Source organism: Apodemus sylvaticus, chromosome 6 (genome assembly GCF_947179515.1).
Source record: "Apodemus sylvaticus chromosome 6, mApoSyl1.1, whole genome shotgun sequence".
NCBI classification, from domain to species: Eukaryota; Metazoa; Chordata; class Mammalia; order Rodentia; family Muridae; genus Apodemus; species Apodemus sylvaticus.
Window position 1 is genome coordinate 43207888 of NC_067477.1, and position 19413 is coordinate 43227300.

At 42.1% G+C, this 19413-nt stretch overlaps 2 protein-coding genes across 2 annotated transcripts in view; one reads left to right on the forward strand and one right to left on the reverse strand.

Moving 5' to 3' along the window:
• Vti1b (vesicle transport through interaction with t-SNAREs 1B) overlaps positions 1–4237 on the forward strand; it is a 17282-nt gene extending 13045 nt beyond the window's left edge. The window contains exons 5-6 of the mRNA XM_052185578.1: positions 2610–2671; positions 3918–4237. Of these exons, the coding sequence (XP_052041538.1) occupies positions 2610–2671; positions 3918–4014 (159 nt within the window). The 3' untranslated portion in view covers positions 4015–4237. The remainder of the gene's footprint in view (positions 1–2609; positions 2672–3917) is intronic.
• Positions 3976–19413, reverse strand: part of Arg2 (arginase 2) — a 25206-nt gene continuing 9768 nt past the window's right edge. Inside the window, exons 3-8 of the mRNA XM_052185577.1 lie at positions 12742–12919; positions 10574–10733; positions 9734–9828; positions 9499–9603; positions 8535–8671; positions 3976–4671 (exon numbers count right to left, since the gene is read on the reverse strand). Of these exons, the coding sequence (XP_052041537.1) occupies positions 4466–4671; positions 8535–8671; positions 9499–9603; positions 9734–9828; positions 10574–10733; positions 12742–12919 (881 nt within the window). The 3' untranslated portion in view covers positions 3976–4465. The remainder of the gene's footprint in view (positions 4672–8534; positions 8672–9498; positions 9604–9733; positions 9829–10573; positions 10734–12741; positions 12920–19413) is intronic.

Here is a 19413-nt window from a genome sequence, read left to right on the forward strand (position 1 = left end):
CCTGCCTCTGCTTCCCAAGTGCTGGGATTACAGGTGTGCGCCACCACTGCCCGGCTATTTCTGTGTTTTTTAAAGAGACCAAAATGCCAAAGTTGCCTACAATGTGGAGAACAGTCGAGGAAGATGCCCTCCATACCCATACAGATGTGCACATACAACAGACAAAAAACACACAAAAATACATAGATACATGTATGTATCTATAATGTTTGTGACTGAGTCTTGCTGTTTAGGTTTGGCTGCTGGTCTGGAACTCATCGATCCTCCTGCCTCTGCCTACTGGGATTAAGGTTGTGTGCCACCGTGCTAGGCCACAAAGCAATGATGATTTATACCATTCTATATCTTGCTTTATTCATTACAAAAGGATGTGAAAACACCAGTAAGGATTCAGTGTCACTGAAAGATGATTTTAATTTTTGTTCTAGCAGCATATTTTTCTATTCTTAAAAAAATATATGTGTATAGGTGTTTTGCCTGCATATATGTCTCTTTATCATATGGTCCTAGTGCCTGAGGAGGCCAGAAAAGGACATGAGATTCCCTGGGACTGGACTTAAATGGTCGTGAGCTGCCATACCAGTCCTGGCAGGAAACCCAGGTCTTCTGGACAAGCAGCAAGTGCTCTTAGTGTTGTGTTACCTCTCCAGCTCTGTTTTCCTATTCTTGTGAAAACACTATCTACAAATCAGACCCTATTAGCTGGGCGGTGGTGGCGTACACCTGTAATCCCAGCAGAAGCAGAGGCAGGCAGATTTCTGAGTTCGAGTCCAGCTTGGTCTACAGAGTGAGTTCCAGGACAGCCAGGGCTATACAGAGAAACCCTGTCTCAAAAAAACCAAATCCAACCCCCCCCCCCAAAAAAGACCCTATTATTTAAGACAAAGTTTAAGGCAAAGGTTTTTTTCTCAGCTGTCAAAAAGAGTACTACTGATAGTTTATTGCTGGTAAATTATACTTCAATCCCATTAGCCTCAAGTAAATTGAGGTAAGTTATTGGTGTTCTCCTTTGATTATAAGAGGCTTTGGAAAAGAATTCTTTTTCCTTTATATAAATGGGTTAGTTTACATCAAATTTAAAGAATAACAAATGGTTTACCTATGGAATGTTCTTAATATTTGTCCTGGGGCAAATCTTAACTGAAAGAAAACATTGTAGTCAGGATTTAGACAGGAAAGTACTAGCTCATTATGAGGATTTGAAGAGGTATTCTTTCTTATACATTTTATTAAAGAGATTCCCTCATTTTCCTCCTTGTGCAAATTCACAATAAAGTGCTAATTTCAAGTAAGCTATGGAGAAGTCAAATTCATAATGGATTGTGTAAATTTTGGGTCTTGAATATACATGAACTTAAACACCAAAGATTAGCCTGAGAAGTCGATTGACTTACTGTTATGGTTTGTATATGCTCGGCCCAGGGAATGACACTATTAGAAGTCATAGCCCTGTGTCACTGTGGTCGTGGGCTTTAAGACTCTCATCCTTGCTGGGCGGTGGTGGCGCACGCCTTTAATCCCAGCACTTGGGAGGCAGAGACAGGTATATTTCTGAGTTCGAGGCCAGCCTGGTCTACAGAGTGAGTTCCAGGACAGCCAGGTCTACACAGAGAAACCCTGTCTCAAAAAGAAAAAAAAAAAAAAAAAAGACTCTCATCCTTGCTGCCTGGAAGCCAGCATTCTGCTAGCAGCCTTCAGAGGTAGAACTAGAACTCTCAGTGCCTCCTGCACCATGCCTGCCTGGATGCTGCCTTGATGATAATGAACTGACCCCCTAAACCTATAAGCCAGCCCCAATTAAAGGTTGTCCTTATAAAGGTTGCCTTGGTCGTGGTGTCTGTCCACAGAAGTAAAACCCTAATTAAGACACTTACCAAGGCCAAAGTACAGTGCTAACAGACAGTAAGGTGCATCAATGAAATGTGCTTCTACTAACTCCAACAGGTAATCAAATTAGAAAGGTACAGTGGAGCTCAGTTCTTTCTCCAGTGTGACTACTCAAGCAGGTAAAGAAAAAGAAATCACCAAAATCCCAAAAGCATTAACCGAGTAATGAAGTGATGAGAGTCAAATCTCAAGTTGTCCATCAGTCACTGGCCCAGCTACAGGTGAAGCTTTACAGCCTCGGTGGCAGTCAGAAAGGCTTGATGTAAAATTGGCACTGTCTCTCTCCCTCCCTCCTTCCCCTCTCCCCACCTTCTCTGCATCTCTCCCTACCCCCTTTTTTCCTTTCCCTGAGGTGGGGTCTCATGTAGCTCTGGCTGTCCTGGAACTCTTTGTAGACCAGGCTAGCTTCAACTTGCCAAGCCTGCTTCTGGGATTAAAAGTGTGCGCCACCATGCCTGTAGCCTTCCTATCTGAATAGCAGAGGTGAAGAATTAGTAACCTCACAGCTACCCACGCCTATAGGAATGAGATACAGTGCTTCCCTCTTTAATGAGCACCCAAACATCTTGACCTTTCTAGGTTCCTTTACTTATACTTAGATATAAGCCAATTAATTCATTTGATTTCTTTGTATTTTAACAAGGACCTTTTTAATGCCCATGTTCAAATTCTATAGAATTTTTTGAAAAGAGAAGGAAATGACCTATTATTTTCTCTTTCAGCTGGTAAACACAAATGAAAACTTGAGCAAAAGCCGAAAGATTCTTCGCTCAATGTCCAGAAAGTAAGTTTCAAAAAACCCACAAATTCTTGACATTTAATGTATTTCAACTAAGAAAGCTTAAACCAATAACGTGACAAATGCCCTGGTAAATTTCCTAAGCATTCTGCTCTGCATTCAGTCGCCAAAGGAGAATATAGTTTGTATAGTTAAATAATTCTTAGATTGTTCCAGCATAAACACGTAGTGGAAAACCTGTCTGTTGAACAATGCCAATCCTAGTCTCTCTCTTGGAGGAGACCTGAGGAACTAATAGAGCTTTTCTGTCCCTGGAACATGTTTGTAAGCACCAGGTGTGTGAGATGGCCGTACTTAGTTCTTGCCTTTCATGGCAGGCCCTTTTTGGAAGTCCTGTCTTGTTAGCAAGAAGTATTTAACAGAAATACTGTGAAAACAAAAACAAGCTAGCAGCAGGCAAAGTGGTTGTGGCAGGAGTCTGACCATTGATGGGAGAGAGCCATCCCCAAAGTTGTCCTCTGACTGCCACAAGTGAACTGTGGAGTACACACACACCTGTGTTCATTAATTTAAAAAACTAAACAAAAAGCCAACCTTGAGATAACTCCTAACCCTAGTAAAAAAAAATGGCTGAAGGGAGGTAGTGGCAGTGGGGCTAAGCTGGGTACCTAGTGTGGCGTGTCCTTGGTGCATGTGGGTGAACAGGAGCTTCAGTAGTCCATTTGTAGAATGACAGCAGGAGTACATTTCCCCAAACACTAGTAAATTCTTCTTCAAGTAAGGAGAAACAAGATGATAACCTGAAGTAAATTTTTGGAGAGTAACTGTTCAGGTAGTGGAGCAGAGGGAGAAATAGGGAAGAGTAAGAAGTTTACAAGACACTGAAAAGGAGCTCTCAAGGCCGTTAGTTACTCATCCTAAAAGCAGGACCCGTCCATGAGCTTAGGTTTAACTTCGACACTGAAGAGTGTACCCCAAACTGTGTTTCCAACGTGCACTCATATGTATGTAAAACAGCAGGACACAAGTGGAGGATTTTTTAGAGTTAAGAGGTTAGTCTTATATTTTAGTATTATATTCCTGTTTCCAACATTTGTGATTTGTGGTCAGTATTGCCCTTCACTTAAGCCAAGAGCACTGTGAATTATCACTGCCTGAAGGACTTAGTGCACAGTGCTACATGGCTGTGTAGACAAACTCGACTCCATCTGCCCCACTGTATCTAGCATTAGAAGCAGCTAGACATAAGGTGACACAGACTCACGCCTACTCACTCCGCTTGTCTTTGTAGAGTGATAACCAACAAGTTGCTGCTCGGAGTCATCATCCTGCTGGAGCTGGCCATCCTGGTCGGCCTGGTGTATTATAAATTCTTCCGGCACCATTGAGTGAGCTTCCTCAGGGAAGGCATTGTGGACCAGAATCGGGACTCTGAACGAATGGTGTTAGGGATATGTGTTGCTGCTGTGGGCTAACAGTTCAAGAATGTATTATCTTGTCAGACTATGGGAGGGAGGGCGATGAAAAACCACGAAAATGTGAAGGAACAGCAACAAGACCAGTGTGATATACTAAGGTAATAAATGTTGTTTATGACTCCTTCAAACTTAACACGTATAACATTAATAGCTTGTAAACTTCAAAAACAAAAAAACAACAAAAAATACATTTACAGTAATAGTATTGGTGACCAAAATAGAGAAGGGAATTTTACAGTTGTGAGAGTGCACAGATGTTCTCATTAAGGCAATATTGATCCAGACAGCCATTTAATATCTGTCCCTTTAAAAGTCTTGAAACTATGGAATGCAGTTGTGAAAGGTGCCAGAGTAGTATTTCCTAAATTCTCACACATTGTTCATTTTCTGATTCATGTGGTGAACTAGGAGTAGGAAGGTGGTCATAGACAATGTGTCCTCCTCCTCTTGTCTGACCAAAACTTGAAGCAATCACGTCCACTGCTAGGTTGGCTGTCGCCTTGGCCTCTTCCTCAGAGGTGGCCAAATGAGGATTGACTTCAACAAGATCCAGAGCTGACAGCAACCCTGGAAGCACATAAGGTAGAAGACTTCAGAGAATGCCGACTGCTGCTTTCAGGGAGGGCTGTTCCTCCTGTCAGAGAGCCCTCTGCGATGGGAAGATGGCTCTGTAGGTGAAGGGGCCTCCGACAAGCCTGATAACCTGAGGTTGGTCCTTGGGCCCCACATGATGTTAAGAGAGCCACTGATCTCCACCTGTACTCACCAATCCACAAACATAGTGACACAAAGCGACCTAACAGCAAAAACACCCGGGCAGCTATAGTGCATGCTTTTCATCCCAGCATTCGAGAGGCTGAGGCAGGTGGATCTCTGAGTTCAAGGCTGGCCTGGTGAGTTCTAGGACAGCTAAGACTACAGGGAGAAATTATGTCTCAACCAACAAAACAAACAAGAAAATGTCTCTTGGGCTAACAAGACTTGGCAGTTAAGAGCACATGCCCCTCTGATTGAGGACCCAGGCTAGTTCCTAGCACCTACAATGGTGGCTCACAAGTGTCTATTACTCTTAATACCAAAAAATCCAACACCCACTTCAGATTTCCATGGGCATCGACCATGTGTACACATCCATATGTGTAAAAAAAAATATGTATACATCCATACAAACATTTAAAGAAAGCCCATTGTATCTCATCTCCACGCTTGACTACACGTTTGAGTTAAAATAGCTGTGTTAGTACAGAACAATTATAAAATCTACCCCTGTTCCAACTACTGTAATAGGTAAGCATAGTCAGGAGTGGAGGCACCTTGTCTGTTTGGGGGTCTGTTGGTCCTTTTACTTTGCACCCAGTACTGTAGATTGAACCATGATTTTATGCCTACTAAGCATGTGATTTACCACTCTGAGCTGCATTCCAGCCCATCAGTACTTTTTTATCCTTTTGTGTAAGGTGTGTGTGTGTGTGTGTGTGTGTGTACCTGCCACTGTGTGCATGTGGAGGACAGAAGGCAACCTTGGATGTTGGTCTTCATTTCTGCTTTGGGGCAGGGTCTCAAACATTCCAGGATAGCTGGCCCTCAAGTTTCTGGGGATTCTCCTGTCTCCATCTTACCACAGGATCACCGGTGTGTGCTATCTCTGGGGATCCAAACTCAGGTCTTCATGTTTGTGCAGCAGTTGCTTCACCAACACTTAGCCATCTTCCTGACTTCACTATCAGTATCTCTTGAGGCACCACCACATGCTCAGAAGTATAGATATTGTTGTAAAGTATTTTTTATTTTGAGACAAGGTCCTGCAATGTATCCCAGGCTAACCTTAAACCATCAATCTGCCTGCCTCAGCCTCCTGAATGGCATTTACCCTCTGAATGGCCCAGAGGGTAAAGGCTTCTGCCACTAATCCGACAACTTGAGTTCTATTTTCAGGACTGACAGGTGACTACTACACACATACACACATAATAAATACTTTTTTGGGTTTGTTTGTTTGCTTGTTGAGACAGGGTTTCTCTGTATAGCCCTGGCTGTCCTGGAACTCACTTTGTAGACCAGACTGGCCTCGAACTCAAGAAATCTGCCTGCCTCTGCCTCCCAAGTGCTGGGATTAAAGGCGCCACCACCGCCCAGCAATAAATACTTTGTAATGGATTTCTTGTCTGTTGTGAGGTGTGCACCTTTATTCCCATCACTTTGGAGGCAGAGACAGGCAGACCTCCCAGTTAAAGGCTAGCCTGGCCTATCTAAGTGAGATCCTGCCTAAAAACAAAAGAATTCCTTGTAGGTCTTGGCCTTTGGATCTTAGGGTTGTCTCCTAGTTTCATGAAGTAATTGTTAAGGTTGTATCATGTGGTAGCTACTCTTGATAATCTAGAATTCACCTTAATCATGACCTTAGTGACCTTCACCAGCCATTTCTCTAACAGTATCCTTATTAAGTTACCAACAAGCACCAGTAGAAGGCTTGTCTCTGATTGAAAAGAAAAAAAGATACTACCTTATACTGTCTTCAAGATGGCGTCTGGGGAGATAGCTCAAGCATGAGGCCCTGAGCTCAAACCACAGAACCCATATAAAAAAGCCAACCATAATACCATGTGATTGCAATGCCACTGTGAGAGAGGCTGAGCTTAGAGCCCATTGGCTAGCTGACTTGCCCCGTCATTGAGTTTCATACAAGTAAGAGATCCAATAAACAGGATGAATGGCACCTGAGAAATGACAGTTGAGCCGGGCAGTGGTGGCGCACGCCTTTAATCCCAGCAACTTGAGAAACACTCTCAAAAAAACCGAATTGACAGTTGAGGTTGACTGTATTAAAAAAATTTTTTTTTCAAGAAATGTTCTTAAAAGCTGGACATGGTGGTGCATGTCTATACTCTCAGCACCTGGGAGATGAAAAGCAAGATACGGAATTCAAAGTCATCCCCTCCTCAACTATGTGAGTTTCAAGTCAACTTTAGCTACAGGAGACCCTGTCTCAAAAAAAAAAAAAAAGTGGATTTGAGCTCCAAATAATTTCCAACTGCAGGTGAACCAGCAAACTCCTTACAACTACAAACCCCTTACAACTACCTACAAACAAACCCCTTACAACTAACTACAAACAAACCCCTTACAACTACCTACAAACCCCTTACAACTACCTGTAAACCCCTTACAACTAACTACAAACCCCTTACAACTAACTACAAACCCCTTTACAACTAACTACAAACCCCTTTACAACTAACTACAACCCCCTTACAACTAACTGCAAACCCCTTACAACTAACTGCAAACCCCTTACAACTAACTACAAACCCCTTACAACTACCTACAAACCCCTTACAACTACCTGCAAACCCCTTACAACTACCTGCAACCCCCTTACAACTAACTACAACCCCCTTACAACTAACTACAACCCCCTTACAACTAACTACAACCCCCTTACAACTAACTACAACCCCCTTACAACTAACTGCAAACCCCTTACAACTAACTGCAAACCCCTTACAACTACCTGCAAACCCCTTACAACTACCTGCAAACCCCTTACAACTACCTGCAAACCCCTTACAACTACCTGCAAACCCCTTACAACTAACTACAACCCCCTTACAACTAACTACAACCCCCTTACAACTAACTACAAACCCCTTACAACTAACTACAAACCCCTTACAACTAACTACAAACCCCTTACAACTAACTACAAACCCCTTACAACTAACTACAAACCCCTTACAACTACCTGCAAACCCCTTACAACTACCTACAAACCCCTTACAACTAACTACAAATCCCTTACAACTAACTACAACCCCCTTACAACTAACTACAACCCCCTTACAACTAACTACAACCCCCTTACAACTAACTACAAACCCCTTACAACTAACTACAAACCCCTTACAACTACAAACCCCTTACAACTAGAGAAAGGAGCTGCATGGCTTGTTTTCTTAATCTGCCTTTAGGCAGCTTAGACACAGAAAATGCATGTTTGACATTCTGTTCTATATCCTGAATCTACTAAGTATGTGAGTGACATAACTTCCTGGGCAGTATTAGCATACTTTGGTATAGTCCTGATCCAAAGATGCCTCTAAATATCTGTCTATATTCTCTATTAGCCATATGATTCTAGGCTATAGAAGTTTAACCAAGCCGGGCAATGGTGGGGCACACTTTTAATATCAGCACTTGGGAGGCAGAGGCAGGCAGATTTCTGAGTTTGAGGCCAGCCTAGTCTACAGAGTGAGTTTCAAGACAGCCAGGGCTACACAGAGAAACCCTGTATTGAGAAAAAAACAAAACAAAACAAACAAAAAACCAAAAAGTTTAACCAAAAACAGTAACACAGAAAAGATCCCCTGCAGAAAGAGATTTCAGCATGTTTATATATATATAGTGAACAGGCTGAAGAGCTGGCTACATACCTGTATTATGTATTTCTTCAGTAATATACACTCCTTCTCTATAGGTCAATCCCCCTACAACAGGGGTTCCTGTTGCTGGAGCCAGTTTAGGGTCAAATGCATCAATATCATAACTTAGGTGGATTGGCCTCTGTCTTCTGGAAAGGAAAAGAATGAGAGACTGTGTTATGCTTGCAGTCTTCATTCTGTGGCTACAATTTGATTTTGTTCTCATCCTGGTGCTCTGCTGATTCAGTGTATTTCTAGATTTCTATCCCTGGAAGTGACCGAGATCAGCATATGAACTTATTGCATAGTACTTTAAGATATTGCCATTTGCTCTGCCTGCTTCAGAAAACATCCAGTGCATTATTCTGGGTTTCCTGGGGTATTAATGTCTCCTTGGAACACTTCACTTCTCTCATACACTAATTAAGTTAGCTTCATTATAGTTGTTGAATGAACATAATCCAGTTTAAAGTCTGCAAATTTATCTTTCAATTCTAACTTGAGTGCAGGTTTCTCGTGACAAACATCAACATCCTCATAGCAAATAACATCTTGGCATCTTCGAGAATGACGAGACGGTAGTTCTGATATTGACCACCCAGAAGAGAAGCCCCAGTGTTGGGAAAACGAGCCTAGCTAGCATGTGGTTTTACGCTTAATACAGAACTCAGATGAAGCAGTAATGAAGTTAGGAAGAACGGGAGCACTGGAACAGTGATGAAGGCTTCTCATCAAATGACACAAAATCAAAAACAAATTTATGAGAAGCAGGATGGGTCAATGACTTAACCCCTCCTGAATCTAGAAGAATATGATTTATGATTGATTCTATGCCTTTCTGAACTATTTGAAAATACACGCACATGTTTTACTCTGACTTGAGAAGTGAAATTACTATGCTCAAGGTATGGACTGCTCTCCCAGAGTTGCCCTGCCTCCTCCTGAGACCTAGAAATACGTTTATGTCATTTCTTACTTGCCAATCAGCCGATCAAATGTCTGTTCCATGACCTTCTGGATACCAAGTCGATCAATATCTCTCATGGAAAAATACTGGATGTCATAATTCTTTAAAATAAAACTGGAAAGATAAAAGGGAAGCCTCTAGTTTTAAAGGCTTTTAATGTATATTTAGGGACTCTTGCCTTTATATTGACCTAAAACAGATAGGCAGGACAGGGCCAAAGCTTACCCCTTCTGCACCAACTTACTGTTCAGGAGGGTCCACATCTCTTAGGCCAATGTACACAATACTTGGGGAAGAGAGGCAAGGTTTGATCCAGGAAAATCCTGGCAGTTGTGGTACCTGTGAGGAGAGGGATGACACAGATTAGTCAGAAATCCTTTCTTATTAAGATAATCACATGTGCTCCCAAGAGTATACTGTCACTCCCCTGTCCATTGTGTTTGAGATGACACAAAACACCTGAGCTAGGAGGGAAAACTGTCCATTGAAAGATTCAGAAGGGCAGCTGCAAAATACTACAGGTTTCCTGAGAAGGTAAAAGCACCTCTTCTGAGGTGCTGCTGGTTTCTCATTAGCGACCTAAGGAGCAGGAATGTGCCGGCTAGCCTTTCCCACCACCCCTTTGCTCATTACAGATTGAGTCTTTGTTCTGGCTTAGCTTTGGCTTCTTGCTGAGCAGAGAATCCTGTCTAACAAAGACTTCCTTGGCTTTTGAAGAGCTCAAAATTTTACCCAAAGGTAAGCACAGTGACACTTAGCCCCTAAGTCAGTGTGTTTTAGAGTGTGGCCTCTGACCTAAGTCCTTGGACTATGGAAATATCCACTACTACAGTTATCACCTACCACTACAAACTTAATTTCCTAAACAATTATGCACCCCATGGAGAACAGAGGCCTAGTTACTGACCTAGTTATTTTTGTAGCCCCTCGCATCTAGTTGGCTGCCTGGTCCTTAGTAATGTAAATAAAGTGAAAGAGTAGGTAAGTCACATTCAGCTCATCCGACATTCAAATCTCACTTAGATTCCCAAAGCCCCCAGGATAACCGTGCAAGCCATTTGCCTTTTAATTTGGGCCCGCTTACCTTGTCTTGTAGTTCTCTGACAAGAAAGGAAAGTGGCTGTCCATGTATATTTCCAGATACAGTGGTGAGGGGTGTATTAATGTCAGCATGAGCATCAACCCAGATGACACAGAGATCAGGGTGGTGCCGGGCGTGGCCCATTATGGTACCTATTGCCAGGCTGCAGAGAACAAATATAATAATCTTCAAGGCCCTCTACTTGGCAAACAAGCCCAGTAACAGATAATCTCAGCCAACACTGCTTAACACTCTGTCCCCAGGGCAAAGTCAGGGTCTAGCCTGAGGCTGGGTGACAGAGAGACAAAAGTCCCTTAGTTGTACTTCCCAAAGATTAACTTTTAAGTGAATTGGACAGGAGAAAGGTCAAGCTTTAAAGAGTCAGTGCTCTAGTTCCAGGGGACCCAACACCTGGCCTCTGAGGACACTGCACTCATGATGGACAGACATACATACAGGCAGAACACACACATAAAATTCAAAGTTAGGGGGCAAAAGCAGTGCTGGTGACTGGCTGTCCCTGCCATGGGACATGTGTCACCACTGCTCCATATTAATTTGCCATTAGCACTAGCCCAGAAAAGCTCAAAGATTAACATGAAATTTAGTTGAGCAGTGGGATCTTGTCTGTAACAACGGCAGGAATGCTGCCTAATCTCTTTAATTCTAACTTTCAAGGAATCTGGTATGTTAGAGGGTTTTTGCTGTTTGGCGGCCATGGGGCCTGTCGTGCTGCCTAGGCTGGTGTGTAAGGAGCTCAGGCAGCACTCCTGCTCCAGCGTCCCGGGGCAGTGCGGCTACAGGTGTGCACCGCTCCAGCCAACTTACATCAACTTTCTAAAGATAAATTAGGAAGCCAACTTGCGGGTGTAGCTACGTGGCCCTGCATTTGCCTTAGTATGTGTGAGGCCCCGATTTTAATTCCCAGCACAACACACAGGATCAGAAAATTGTCAAAGCTTGTATGTAACACTGCTGAAAACCCCAAAAGGGGGGCTGTTAGACATTAAAGTTACAAGGCAACCCCTACTGAGCTCGTGTACACCACAAGTTCAAATCAAGCAGACATTTCTTCCCTCCTTGCTACAACAGCCTCAGTCTTGGTTTTGAACTGGAAGTAGTTAAGTAACCTGGTTGTAGTATAGCTATACTACAAAAGCTGTAGACAGAAAGAAAAAGTAAAGACTGTGGCTGTCACACTGATGGGATCTCCAGTGAGACATGACCAGGAGGAAAAACAAAAACCAAAATAACAACAAAAACCAAGAATAAGCATTCAGAGATGAGACAATTTAGGAGGCAAGAGACCTGCCATCTCCTCTGGTTGACTCCATTGAGTGGCCAGTCATCTCCAGAGAGCCTGAGTTCTTTTCCTTCCTGAATTTCTATGCCTAATGAGAAATCTACTTGCTCCTGAAGCTAGAGCAAAGGTTTAACTTCTGATAGTTATCTAGAAAGTTCTCTGAGCACCTCAGGGAAAATTGATAGGCTGAATCAAAAAGAAAAACAAGGTGGATTTGAATGCCAGCTCTCCTACTTCCTGGGGTTAGGCCTTGAACAAGCTGTTTAACCTCTGTCCCTCAGAGCTTCTAGCAATAAATGAGATAAAGCTGTATCTCCCTCAGGACATCGTTAGGATTAATTAACTGGAACTATCAATAAGTGTTCACTACTACTACTGCAATATCTCTTTCTACTTCACTGCTTAGCTCACACCAAACTCCCTGGTGGAATTTGGCTACACTACCCCAGACCTCTCCCTCTGAAATTCTATAGTATTCAGTATTCATTTTACATGTATTTATTTTAGTCCTAATAGACCACAGTTGAGCATTCTCTCATACTTTGAAAAAATAATTCACTAAGAAAGACTTAAAGGGCTGACCATGTCTATATTAGAGAGAAAATATGTTCATATGCCAAGGAAGGATTGCTAACAAATGAATTAGTGGAAATATTAATAAAAGCATGTGAATTCAGTCAATGGATGGATCCTACCAGTTCTCCAACACAGCCTTATGGCTGTCTTGAGGCAGTTTCTCAGAACCTTGCTTAGTTTACCTCTGAGCTTGCTGTGTTGAACCTTGTTGGATGCAAAGTCTCTTCTGTGGTGTTTTTCTCCAAGTAAGGACACTGAAATAAAGAAGCTAATCACTAAGCCCAAAGCTTACCTGTGGTCTCCTCCCATGGTGACACAGCTGTAGCCACCAGACACAGCTTGGCTAACCACCTCAGCCAGTTCCTGGTTGGCAAGGCCCACCGAGCGAGGATACACGACCAGATTATTGTAGGGATCATCTTTGAGGACATTAGTAAAACTCAAGTCTCCAAAGTCTTTTAGTTGGCATCCTGCAACAGATGAAGAGCAACAGATGAACCTTCCAACGTCTACTGGCCTGGGCTGCAAGTAATTACTCGGGACAAATTGGTGACACATCATATTCATTTTGTCTGACAACAGTTCCACGTGTCACCTGCTAGCAAGGTAAACCCTTTTATGAACACCATTTTCCTAGAGCTTCACTTTGGACAAGGAAATCCAGAGACATTATTAACCTGAGAACCATCAAATAGGTAGCAAGCAAATAGATCTCACACCTCAAAATTATAAAGTGAAATTAAGATTAAAAAAAAACTCATTAGGATATAAAAAAATTAAGTAGTTTAACAATCAGGACTAATTGTTTATTTTCAGGACAAAAATACATGTGTAGAAACTCTCATGGCCCTGGTTTGATTCTCAGCAATGCAACAGAACAAATTCTCAAATATAATTTTTCTAAAATAAAAGGTCAGGAGCTAAGGCTGGAGAGATGGCTCAGAGATTGAGAACACTTTCTGCTTTTCCAAAGGACCTGAGTCGTGTACCAAGCACTCACATCAGCTGTCTATAACTACAGCTCCAGGAAATCCAGTGCCCTCTCCTGTCTTCTTCAGGCACCACAGCCAATAAAACACACACACACACACACACACAATATGTCTCTTTTAAAAAGTCAGGAGCTGGGAACATAACAGTGGTGGAATATTACCTATTGTATACAAAGCCCTAATCTCCGCACTTGAGATGTAATGGCAGGAGGATCAGAAGTTGTCTGCCACCTTGGTTACATAAACAAGCTCAAGGCCAGCCAAAACTGAAAGACTTGTCCCAAAATAATAATAAATCAATCAGAGGACATAGGGAAGTTACCTAGCATTTATTTGTTAGGGACTCAGGCACTGATCTAACTTATTATAAATTTTTATTTCAGACTCAATGAGGCAGCTGAAATAATGTTTACTGTATAGATGAAAAAAAAAAAAAAAAAACAGCAGGGAAGGAACCTGCCCACGGTCACACTCCTGCTGAGTGCCAAAGTCAAACCTACAGCTAAGACATTTGGAAGGCATCTGATTTTTGTTACTGTTTTTGTTTTTGTTTGTTGAGATAGGATCACACCCCATAGCCCTGGCTATCCTGGAACTCAATATATAAACCAGGCTGGCCTTGAACTCACAGAGAAACGCTTGTCTCTACCTCTGGAGTGCTGGGAAACCATATCTTTTATTTTAACATTTACAAAGGTCAGTTAAAATTTTGGGTTATAACCAAATCATCATGAATTTAAACTGTACAGTTAGGAACTTTCCTCTTGAACCCAACTCATTCTAAAGCAGAACTTGGAAAGAATATAAAGATGAGAAGTCTTAACTTGAAACAAAATTATATGGCCAAGAACCTGAGATGTTAAGGCCAACCTTAATCATCAACAAATATGGGTATTGGAAGCAAAACTGCCAGGCAGTGGTGGCGCACGCCTGTAATCCCAGCACTCTGGGAGGCAGAAGCAGGCAGATTTCTGAGTTCTAGGCCAGCCTGGTCTACAGAATGAGTTCCAGGACAGCCAGGGCTATACAGAGAAACCCTGTCTCGGAAAAAAAAAAAACCCAAATCCAAAAAAAACAAAAACAAAAACAAAAAAAAAAAAAAGGAAGCAAAACTATCCTTTCTCAAAACGCTGAGAATTGTTCTAGTTTGTCTGCTGTAGTAAACACTGTGACTAAAATAAACTTGAAGAAGAAAGTATTTGGCCTACACATCTCAGATCACAGTCTATCACTGAGGAAAATCAGAGTAGGAACTCAATTCTGGAATCTGGAGACAGGAACTAAAGCAGAGACCACGGAGGAATGCTGCTTACTAGCTTGATTTCTGGGACTTACTCGTGTATAACCCAGGACCACCTGTCCAGAGGTGGCAATACCCACAGTGTACTGGGCCCTTCCACCTCAATCATCATTCAAGAAAATGCCCCACAACTGGATGCATGCCTTCATTCCTAGTACTCAAGGAAGTAGAGGCTGGTGAATTCCAAGCCATCCTAGGCGTCTTAGTGAGTTCTGGGCCAGCCAGGGCTACATAGACTCTGTCTCAAAAACAAACAAACAAACAAAACCACAGTCTTTCGTACAAGCTAGTCTAATGGAGACAGTTCTTAATTAATTGGTATTCCCCCTTCCTAGCTGGCTCTAGATTGTGTCAAACTGACAGAATAACCAACCAGATCAAGAACCAACAGAAAAATTACTAAACATCTGTTTTTAAAGGTTCGTGGCTAGGCGGCTCCTGACGAGATGGCTCAGCAGTTACGAGCACTGATCTGCTCATACAGAGGACCTGTGTTTAGTATTCAGATCTCCCAGAGCTGGAGTTAGAGGAGATCTGAATCCTCCCTCCAGCTCCCCAGTCACCTGAACACATGTGCTACACTAGAGGTGGGTGTGAAATTTCCCTAGAGCTGAAGTTAAAAGAAGACAAGAAGTTGTGGAGCCAATGCAGACACTGAACTCCAGTCCTCTGGAATAGTAAAGTGCTCTTAACTGCTAAGCCATCTCTGCAGATCAGCTGGACAGATCTTGAATACTATTTTAGAATGTTTCTGCCTCCCTGTTAACCGTAGCAACTTCCTTAAACAACATCAAGCATAGATTCTTAATGTGGTCTAAGAAACTGGAGCATATCTGGTATTTTGAATACTATATTTACTATTAAAGGCCTGGAATTAACGAAACCCTAATGGCTTCATAAACCTGTGAAGGAGTTTTTCTTAAATCATTTGATGTGAGAAGATCCAATTCTAATTCAGATCTTTGAGGTGGGAAGATCCACCTTTAATCTGGGTCATACCTGCTGCTGGAAGCCTATGGAGGGACATGGGAGAAAGAGTCTGTTCATCCTTTGCCTGCTTGCCTTCCCTTTGCCAGCACATCCATTCTTTCACTGGTATCGGGACCTGGTTCTTCAGGATTCCAGTGTATACTGAAGACCTCAGCTGAGACATCCAGCTTCATGGACTGAACAACTCCTGAATTCTTGAACCTTCTAATGGTCGACAGCCATTGTTGCACTAACTAGACCATAACCTGTAAATCTCCTTTATATATATTATAGAGTGAGTATATATATTTATTCTATAAGTACTGTTTCTTTAGAAAACCCTGACTAATCAAAAGGTTATAATAATGTTAATATTAACTTTCAGAACTACTTGCCAAACCTTTAACTCATAGAAATCTTCATATGACCAATAAGAAAACAAGGACATTAACGTTTCGGTGGATAAGATTAAGTAATAGAACTTAGGGAACACTCAAGCCCAATCAAGGATGCCAGGGCATAAACTGAGATAAGCCTAACAGAAAACAGTATTCTACTCAATGTACTTACGAGAAAGGAGCTGCACAAGGTCTAAAAGAATCTGCCAGTCTTACAGCAAGTACTCCAAGGAAGAGAGACTGCATTTCGTGGGAGGATCTTGGTCACTAAATGTGCAGCTCAGGGGCTAAGCTGTAACACTGGGGTAGAGCAACTGCTTAGCATGCACAAGACCCTGGATTTGATTCCTGATACCAGTCAGCTGCCAGAGGTAGCTCAACAGATTCACTTATGTATGAATGTGGACTCTTAAGATTACCGGCTCTGGAGGACTGGATAGATGTCTGAGTGACGAGTAGCAATGGCTCCCTTTCAGAAGACCTGGGTTCAATCCCAGGACCCACATGGTAGTTCACAACTGTCTATAACTCCAGTTCTAGAGGATCTAATGCCTCTTTTGGCCTCCATGAGCACCAGACATGCAGGCAAAACACTGATACACATCAAAGAAATCTTTGTTTTGTTTTCAGAGAGATTACCCACTACTTACTGTCTGCGCCTCACCAAACAGCTCTCTTGTTTTCCCACTTGCTTCCCAGGTGCCTCACATACCCACAAGGGCTTCCTGACAGTGCAAGTTGGAAGGGCTATTTCTCAATCTAATTATGCCAGCTGCATGCAATTTTGATAATTTACATGTCAACATGAGTCTGGCTGTGAAAACCTGATAAGTTCTGCCTTGTGTTTCCATAACACTAAGAGGCAGACCCTGAAGGGGTTTTGATCTTGAAAAGGTATGACAGGGCTAGAGAGATGGCTCAGAGGTTAAGAGCACTGACTGCTCTTCCAGGGGTCATGAATTCAATTCCTAGCAACTACATGGTGGTTCACAACCATCTGTAATGGGACCAAATGTGTGTCTGAGGGGTTGGGGATTTAGCTCAGTGGCAAGGCCCTGGGTTCGGTCCTCAGCTCTGTTAAAAAAAAAAAAAAAAGATGTGTGTCTGAAAGACAGTTACAGTGTACTCATTATATATATAAATTTTATATATATATAATTTTTTTACAGTATATTTTTTATTCGATATAATTTATTTACATTTCAAATGATTTCCCTTTTCTAGCCCCCCCCACTCCCCGAAAGTCCCGTAAGCCCCCTTCTTTTCCCCTGTCCTCCCACCCACCCCTTCCCACTTCCCCGTTCTGGTTTTGCTGAATACTGTTTCACTGAGTCTTTCCAAAACCAGGGGCCACTCCTCCTTTCTTCTTGTACCTCATTTGATGTGTGGATTATGTTTTGGGTATTCCAGTTTTCTAGGTTAATATCCACTTATTAGTGAGTGCATACCATGATTCACCTTTTGAGTCTGGGTTACCTCACTTAGTATGATATTCTCTAGCTCCATCCATTTGCCTAAGAATTTCATGAATTCATTGTTTCTAATGGCTGAATAGTACTCCATTGTGTAGATATACCACATTTTTTGCATCCACTCTTCTGTTGAGGGATACCTGGGTTCTTTCCAGCATCTGGCAATTATATAATTTATTTTTTAAAAAAAAGGTACGAAAGCCTTCCTAACTCGGCTCTTTAATTTTCACAATGTAAGTACCAGGTAAAGAGTAGGGACAACTACTGCTGGAGTCAAGGAATGGCCCCCTGTAAGGACAATTTGTACCAATACTGTCTTGCTGTGAATTTCCCCTCCTTCCTTATAGACATAGAAATTCTTTAAAAAAGAATGAATAAAAGTATTTAAATGGTATAGGCACCCATGTTAGTCCCTAAACATGACAATGTATTCTTGAAGACCTTTATGAATAATACAAGATTATTATTCTTGTATGTGGAATAGGCCAAATTGCTGCAGCTAACTACTCAAAACATAGTAAATACAGCTGTTTGTTTACCATCCAGATTAACAGCAGACTTTTGTCTGTCCAGTGACTCAGGGACCTGGCTTTTGGCTTTGTCATAGCTAGGGTTTTGCTCTTGTATATCTAAGGATAGATCTTCCCAGGTTCAAGACAGCAGGAACAGAAGAAGGTATGGAGAAGGCCCTTTCACACCTATGAGGCACACCACAAATTGCAATGTCTACAGCAGACACTGCTCAGCAGAAAGGGCCCAGTTCTCCAGAACGACACATCACCACACATCACAAAGGCAGTGCTTCAAAGGTTGAACCAACTGGGCAATGAAGTCCTGCCTCAGCCCCAAGCTCACCTGACCTCTCGCCATCAGATCTCTTCAAACATTCTGATAACCTTTAACATAGCCAGCAGAATGCAAAAAGTGCTTCCCAGGATTTTGTCAAATCCCAGAGCAGGAGTTCATTATACTGCAGAGGAAACAAACTTATTTCACTGTGTGAAAAATGTGTTGATTGTAATGGCTCCTATTTTAATTAGCAAACATATATTTGAGCAGGCATGATGGTGTATCTGGAGTTCCAGTTCTAGCTTGAAGCCAACATGCTCTATGTAGCAATTCCAGGACAGCCAGGGCTACATAAGTAGACGCTACATTTAAAAAGAAATGTTTGGGTCTAATAATGACTTAAAATTCATGGTCTGAAACTATAAGCAAAATACATTGGGGCAAGAGCTCCAGCTGTTACCAGACTTCCTTGCTATCTATCCAAGGTCAGTGAGGTTCTAAGCCCTTCCTGCAAATTGTGTTTAAAAGGTAACAAGGATAACATAGTAACAAGGAAGGGGGTGGGCCAAGGGGATTACAGGTCATATGAGACATCTTTCTGGGTTTTCTCTCCACACTTCCTCTTATGCTTTTTTTGAAACTGATGGTGTAACCTAAAACTTCCCAAAAACTTGTCTATCACACGTTTGCATCATTTCATGAAACAATTTTGGATATGAAGACCTAAACAGACAAGACACACAATAAATAGATGAAATTATTAAAGTATTAAAAAAATACATACACTTGCTGTTTGAGTTGCTGACTTGAGATTTTTTTTTTTTAAAAATCACATGGGGACTGGTGAGATCACTAAGGGGTTAAAAGCACTTGTTGCTTTTGCAAAAGACCTAGTTATAATTTCCAGCATCCAATGGCATCTCAAAACTGTCTGTAACTTCAGTTCCAGGGGATCCAGTGCGCTCTTGTAACTTCCTCAGGCATCAAGCACATACATGCTATACATCCATACATGCAAGCAAAACATCCACAGAGAAAAGTAAA